Source organism: Enhydra lutris, unplaced genomic scaffold (assembly GCF_002288905.1).
Source record: "Enhydra lutris kenyoni isolate GAN:26980312 unplaced genomic scaffold, ASM228890v2 scaffoldscaffold33, whole genome shotgun sequence".
In the NCBI taxonomy this organism is placed as follows: domain Eukaryota; kingdom Metazoa; phylum Chordata; class Mammalia; order Carnivora; family Mustelidae; genus Enhydra; species Enhydra lutris.
Genome location: NW_019154117.1, coordinates 6749183 through 6756844, shown reverse-complemented (window position 1 = coordinate 6756844; position 7662 = coordinate 6749183). Strand labels below are relative to the sequence as shown.

The window sequence follows — 7662 nt, the reverse complement described above, 5'->3', positions numbered from 1 at the left end:
AAATAAATAAATAAATAAATAAATAGTAGAGCTCTTATTTTTTTTTTTATAAATATTCAGTAGAGATGTTCGACTAAAAGGCCTACATTTTTGGATTGGCACAGCAAAATTTATTTCAATTGTAAATTAGCATGTTCCTTCGAAACACCTTTTCATATCAGATATAAAAAATTAGCAATTCTGGCTCTAAAAAAATAAAATAAATATGCTCTACAAGAGCTAAAATCATTATCTTTTGTTTTTCTACAAAAAAGACATTCAACAGGAATTCATCTTAAAGGGTAACCCCATCTTTTAGGATGTCTGCCACATCTTAATTAGGAGAATAGTGTCCCCTTTGGGAAGCAAGCCAATGGGAATCAAGTCCCAAATAAGAGCGAACCACAGAAAAATGTCTTTGTTTCTGTTGATTATATAAGATAATGGTCTCAAATGAAAAGAATTCTATTCATGTCCATCAAAGCTAGGGTGCACAGAAAGCAAATCTCTTGACCCTGAACAGAAAAGACAGATAAAGACACAACCAATGGCGTAGACTACTTCAGGCTTAGCTCTCCAAACTAGCAAAGGGACCCATTTAAAATATTACAGATCGGGGCACCTGGGTGGCTCAGTGGGTTAAAGCCTCTGCCTTCGGCTCAGGTCATGATCCCAAGGTCCTGGGATCGAGCCCCGCATCGGGCTCCCTGCTCTGTGGGGAGTCTGCTTCCTCCTCTCTCTCTGCCTGCCTCCCTGCCTATTTGTGATCTCTGTCAAATAAATAAATAAAATATTTAAAAAAAAAAAAATAAAATAAAATAAAACATTACAGATCAAATTTCAAGCCAATATTACATTCTCTTATGGATTTAACATACTATAGGCAATCTTTTTTCCCCCTTAATCACTATTCACTGCTTCCACCACAAGAACTTTCTCATGGGTATACTGCTAATCATCACAGTTTCTTTCTGGTTGTGGCGATACATGACAGGTATCACGGGAATATGGCAAATAGAAGTAAGCATAAAAATGACCCCTCGTCACAACCGTGGTATCACATGAGGATTTCAGGAGTACCCATGTTTAAGTTCCTTTCCTAAAATCTGTTTCCGAAAGACACCCATAAAAAATAGATCCACTGGGATTCATTTAACATTTATCCTTCTTGAAGGGTAATCTTCTTGAAGACTGCCCTTTGCCTAGAACCTAATTGGCAACTTCGATTGACTCCGTTTCCCAAACAAAATGTCATTTGTCCCTTGGACCACAGGGATAATCTGCTCATGTGCCAGGATGTACCATAACTTATATGAAAATGTTAAATGTGTGATAGATTGATACTCACCAAAAAGAAACAATATAGCTAGAATATAGCTATTCTATTCATTTCTGTATCTCATATTATATATAACAGTCACTGCCCAGATAGATGACTTACAGAAAAATTAAGATTCTTACCTGCCTATAATTTTGAAATGAATTTTTAATCACATAAAAAAAAAGAGGTTTCAATGTCCCACTTACATACTAAAGACCTGCTAGAAAGAGAGTCCCTGCACAGGAAAAGGTAAAGACCACAGTGTCTGGTAATAAAAGAACTCAAACAAGTTGACAGTAACTTGACAAAAGATCTTTTTCTTTGAATTCAAACAGAAGCCCCTCAACCCCAGGGCTCCGCTGTATCTGGGATGTCATGTTTACAAGACGTGGTATAGGGATAACACAGTTGCCAACGTTGACAGAAAAGATGTGTGCCTTTTTCTAAGGAAGGGGGAAGACGGGCAGGGACTGTAGAGAAAGTACGAACTGTACTCGGAGAGGCAGTTAAAACTGGGGAACATGAAAGGGAGAAGAAAGTCTTAGAGCCCTGGTTCTAAGTGGTTTAGGAATCATGGACTATCCGAAGCCCAAGATTACAACAAGGAGTAAAAGTTCTGACTTTAGGTTCTGCTTTGAAAACAATCTAGACTGGACGGCTGTGGGAGAGAAGGGAATAGTGGAAGACATTCTCCTCCTTCCCTCTCCTGGATTTTTAACTCAGTTTTAGGGCAAGTGGGGTCAAAGACCTCTCGGATTTAGGCATCAAATGACCAACTTGAAGAGTAATCTACAAGAAACTCTAACAAATGACTCAAGGCAGAGGGAAGGCAAGGGGGAAGAGCTGGTTTCCAGCCATAGTCTATAGAGACCATCCGTCTAAAAAGTCTCTTCTAAAGATGATGATGAGTAATATCACAATTCTAATATCTAATCAACACTGAATTTGAATAATTTTATAGATTTTATTGAATTGAGCAACCATGTCTATATTTGGAAGCTCAGACTCTATGGTGTTCGGGGAAATGATGAAAAATTATAGAAGGTAAGAAATCTAATACAACAAGACCCTGTAATCACTGCTCAGAATTCTCTAATCCTGAACCAGACTGTCTAAGGAAAAGTGGAAGGTTGATTCTTGAGCTCACACAAAATAAATGAAAAAACACAGAAATCATTTTAGAATCAACATTTTATTTGGTACTGATTACTCAGCGAGATTAGAACCTTCGTGCTTTGTGGAAACAAAACTACATATTAGATCTTAAACAAAACTACATATTAGATCTTAAAATGTTCTCGTATTTCAACTTTCTAATCAATATAATATCACATGCCTCGACTTAAAAATTTTTAGCTATAGATCTCTTCACATCAGAGTGGCCAAAGCAAGGACACAATAGAAGTTGAACCAAAAGAAGGAAGTACCTTTGACATCAATGCTATGATTTCGATATTCATCCTGGGTCAGTGACAAAGGCTAGAAGATCCCACTACGGTTTGAAAACTCAAGATGACATCAGCACATTAACAATACAGAGATTATAGGGAAATGAAGAGCAGTAAGAAATTACTTCAGCAATAATCTTATCAGTTGTAGAAAATATATCTACAGAGACCCTGTGAGAATGCACTAGAGAGAGGCACCTGGGGGGCTCAGTTAAGTGTCTCACCCTTGGTCTCAGCTCAGGTCATGATCTCAGGGTCCTGAGATGGAGCCCCACCTTGATGGGCTGGCTCCAGGACACTGGGCATGGAGCCTGCTTAAGATTCTGTCTCTTTCTCTCTTGCCCCTGCCCTTCCCTCCCCTGCACTCTCAGGTGTGTGCACTCTCTCTCTCAAAAAAAAAAAAAAAAAAAAAAAGCACTAGAAAGTATCAAATGTGACACTTTTCTAGTTTGAAAAAGGGAAGAAAGGAAAACAAGAGTTCTCACCTTTGCTTGGTGTGAGGGGATGTAAAGCATCACTTGCCTTGAATGACCTAGAGAAAAGAGTTAACTTGAGGAGCTGAAAAATACACCCGTTGGGAACGAGCCACGGGGCAGATCGCAGGGTTTCCCAAAGTGGGGTCCACGTGCACATTAGATTACTTTTTATGAGGACAAGGAACAAGGTGAGTGTGCATATGTATGATTTTTCTATTTATGCTGGTGATACTGATTTTCTGCTTCTAGTAGCAATTTTTGTTTTTTATAAAAGGTTATGTATTTAATACAAAAAGTGACGTTATTTAATCAGGAATCAGAGTCTCTCCACCCATTGCACACAGTGAGATGGGTGCCTTCCGGAACTTCGATGACGGTTTGGGGATTTATTCTTCGGTTTAATCTCTGCACAGAAGACGACCAACCACAGCTGATACCATACGAAAAAAAGGATTAAGTGAATTAGGACAAGAAATACCCAATTTCTTCCCCTACTCAGCTCTCAGGCAGACAAGTATTCCCCCTCTGAACAGGAAGCTGCAGGAGTCGTCTTTAAAATTATCACAGCCCAAGAGAGAAAACTGAGATACTGAACACCAGAGGGAACCCAGTTAAAAAGCCCAGTCAGATGACCCTACGTTGAAGTCAATAAGACCCACCCATGCATTCACATCAGCTGTTTATCCTCATGCTTTAAATATGGACAAAGAGCCAAGAGTATCAGACAGCAAAGAAAAACTTCAAGAATGAAAGGAGACCCAAAAAAAAAAAAAAAAAAAAAATCTAAGACAAAACAAACAAACAAAAAAACCCCAAAAACAAAACAAAGAACAAAGTAGCTTGAATGGAAACAGACTATGTACAGTAAAGAAAAAAATTTCAACAACTTCAAAAAACATTAATAGCTTCAGAAAGAAACAAAAAGGTAAGATAATCAGGAAATAAAACATGATTGTTGCGAAAAGGAACATACAGGTAAATTTTTCAAAAGCTTTTCCTGGATACCAGCACTCTCCCTGTCCACCCCACTTCTATCTCCTAAAAAGAATTTAATCTTAAATACCTCTGTCTACCACTTAGGGAAAACTATCCCTTTCCCTAGCTGCTTTCCTATAATTTTAAGAGCGATGTTTGCTAAAGATTCTCCTTGATACTAAGAAATTGCAGGCAAATCGCAAGTCTCAAGATAATGCTCTGTATGATCTTTCCCCTTTATTTTCTCACCGCTCTTTGGAAGAAATGACAGACCAAGGTGTTCCCAATGCACACTCTAGAACCATGAACTGGCATTACTTCGTCAGTATCTTTCCAAAACAAGCCAAGTGTCCTGAGCATGAATAAGCTCTGTAGTAAACATGTGACGATGAATTCATTCTCAATTTTTAAAATGGGATGAGTCAGATCTCCAGACCTTTAAGATAATTTGATTTTCATTCAACAGTATTTTTCTAGTCACCAAAGTACCAGGCATTTTCTAAATCATCACAAAGGCAAAATCCTTGCCTGGAGGGTACAGACAAATTCTCATTTTTGTGCACTACTTCTTATGAGCCAATTTTTGGCAACTATGATTGCTGATATCTCAGTACGAAAGAAAAAGGGAGAGGTGGTAAAGAGTTAAGAGAGGGGAGAAGAGAAGAACCTATGGAGGAGGATGGACGGTCAAGGCAGAAACAAAGGTGTTCTTCAGGAGTCAAGAGACGCTTTCAGAATAGGGATCATGGTGTGGACACTTTTCTTTGCATCCCTACAGCCCAGCACGGGCAGAATCTGCCACATCCAGAAAGGGCTCGAGAAACATTTGCTGAATTAACCTGTGAGCTGAGCTCCGTCTATCTGCGCCCCCGGGGCCAGAACGCCCCTGAGGGACAGACAGCCCAGGGAGAGGCACAGCATTCTCGCTGACGACAGCAGCTCCTTACCTGTTGTTGGACGGGTACCTGCTGCACCACCTGGGTAGGCACTGCTGCCTGACTGGCCACAGATGTCTGTAAGGTCACTGTCGAACCTGTGTCCGACCCGGTCTCTGATGTCTGCATGATGGTCTCTGAAATGTAGCAAAACAGAGATAAAGTGGTCAACGCGTGCCTCGCGTTGTTCCTAATGTCCTCTACCACCGGGAGTAACTTTCAACTCTCGAGTGTACTTCTTACGACAACACACCACCCTGATCTTCCGTGCGTGGTTAGAGTCTGACCACTTTTTAAATAAATGTAGAAAATGACCAAATCACATTAAAAAAAAAAAAAAAACCCATTTAGCACCTCTCATTCTGGGGCTATAAAAGTTGAACTTCATTGAAATCTACCTTCCTTAGGTCTCATCCATTATAAATTGGTTTGATCATATTATAAACTATAGTCCAAAATTATTTCCAGATACTCAATTTTCAGTACACAAACCCTAACTGGATATAAATATGTCATAAAATTTCATCTTCTAGACACTTTTTTGGATGTTATCAAAGTTGTACAATTTAGAATAAATTATTTCAAACATCCTTTCGAACTCTCAAACTTACTATGCTGTGATCTAAAAAAAAAAAAAAAGGAATGTCTATCCAAAAATTTAACCAAAGTATCAGTCAGGCTCACTAATTTGCTCTGCCTTTGGTATGACTGATAGGAAAATCAACCTTGATTTTACACAAAGGTAGCCAAAGACCAACAACGTTTAGTATTTTGAAGATGGAGAGGACTGCTCTTAGAAAAATGAGACTTGTAAGCAAAGACAAAATTTTACCCTCTCCCTTGAAAGTTCAACCTGGCACATTTTTTAGTTCGTATGTGCCTGACCTGTGAACTCAGGGTAAATTCTGCAGCATGTCCTCTAACAGGTCTCTTTCTCAGACCTCCTGGTCTCAACATTCCCTTTTGCTATTTAAATAGTCAATGGAATAAATATTAATTTCTTTGTTACTGAGCAGGGCCCAGAATTCTTATTTTCTTTCCTGGGGGTTTGAGGACACAATATTTAATTGGTAGCTTGATAAAAATACTGCATTATGGTTTAAATCTGTGAACAGTATGGTGAACATTAATTTTCCCTAAGAAATATTCTGGAGGAGTATCCAGTTCTACCAAGTAGAAAGTTAAGCTCCTCGTCATCTTTTGTCACAGTGTGCCCTCTTCCAATTTTCCCCTCAAACCTTTTCTATCATCTCATTTGATTTCAGAAGCAGACCTCTGAGGACATCTCATCCAGTCTTCTTGTTTTATAAACGAGGAAACTAAAACCCAGAGAGATGGAGACTCACTCACGGTGACAGGAACAGCCATGGGACTAGGCCTGATCCCAAGACTAAGGATTCCCCAAACGCTCTACACGTTAACGTGTGAGCAAATTAATCCATTCAACAACCCAGTATGACTGGGAGGGTTTACTTCCTCCATTTACAGATGAGGGACCCTGGGCACACAGACTGAAGGTGGTTGGAAGCTTATAAAGGGGGAAGTGACAGAGACTGTAGCCACCACCCCATTCATTTGGGTCAGCTACTAACGTTCAGCTCCAAGAAGTTGAGAATTTGTGGGAAGGCTAAGCTGTAGGTGCCAGGTCTCCCAATTTTCCAAACGAGGCTGAAAGTTCAGATTTTTATGTGAAATCTCCCAAACGATGGCTCCTTTTAAAAACTGTACCATTTATCTCCAAGCAAACACACACACACACACACACACACACACACACACACACCCCTTTCACAGCATTAAGACCATGAACATGCCTGAAAATGTTTGAGAATGACAGGATCCGCTACATAAAATTCTCACCTAGTTAAGATGAACTGAAGCACCCCTGGTTCTCAAACTTTGGGAAAGGGATAAACACATTAGAAACCCTATCTGTGCCTCTCCCTTTATTCTACCTCAGAGGGAAAAATACACCCTCCCAAAAATGAGAGCCAAAGCCAATGCTCTTTGATTGATCACATGCTTGTAGACATCAACGTCTTCTGTGCTACGGCAAAGGAGCTGTTAACGAAAGTGAGGGGATTAGCAAGCACTCCTTCTAGAGAACGAAGCATGAACCAGATGTTGGATGCCATCTTCACGGAGGTTTTCTTAGCCTCTCTTCCCAACTCCAAGCTAGGTGGAGGCTTTGAAATCTGTTTAGTATATAAACGAAGACAGGTTGCCAATTATGGGCATTTGCATTCGAGGGTGGGTGTTTCTTAGAGTGAAGTCACTACCCTAAAACTCCCTCCTATTTCTCCCAACACTCGCTGGGAATCTTATCGAGGCTTTCTCCTGTGCCTGTACCTTGTTCTGCAGACTAGTATACACATCCTTTTTGGTATATGACCCATACCTTGACATGTACTATTTTAGACCTCATATATGCAAGAATATAAAAATCTCTTTAAAAATTAAATATCCTTGGGGGCCCTAGGTGACTGGTTAAGTGCCAGACCCTTGGTTTCAACTCACGGCATGATCTC

General features: G+C 39.8%; 1 protein-coding gene across 2 annotated transcripts in view; it reads right to left on the bottom strand.

The window, feature by feature from the left end:
• Positions 1-5272, bottom strand: part of LOC111153619 (regulatory factor X3) — a 155239-nt gene extending 149967 nt beyond the window's left edge. The window contains exon 1 of one of the 2 annotated variants that reach the window (XM_022512762.1): positions 5147-5272. In XM_022512762.1, the coding sequence (XP_022368470.1) occupies positions 5147-5263 (117 nt within the window). In that variant the 5' untranslated portion in view covers positions 5264-5272. The remainder of the gene's footprint in view (positions 1-5146) is intronic. The other variant, XM_022512761.1, reaches the window with a different exon arrangement.
• Between the last annotated feature and the right edge of the window lie 2390 nt (positions 5273-7662).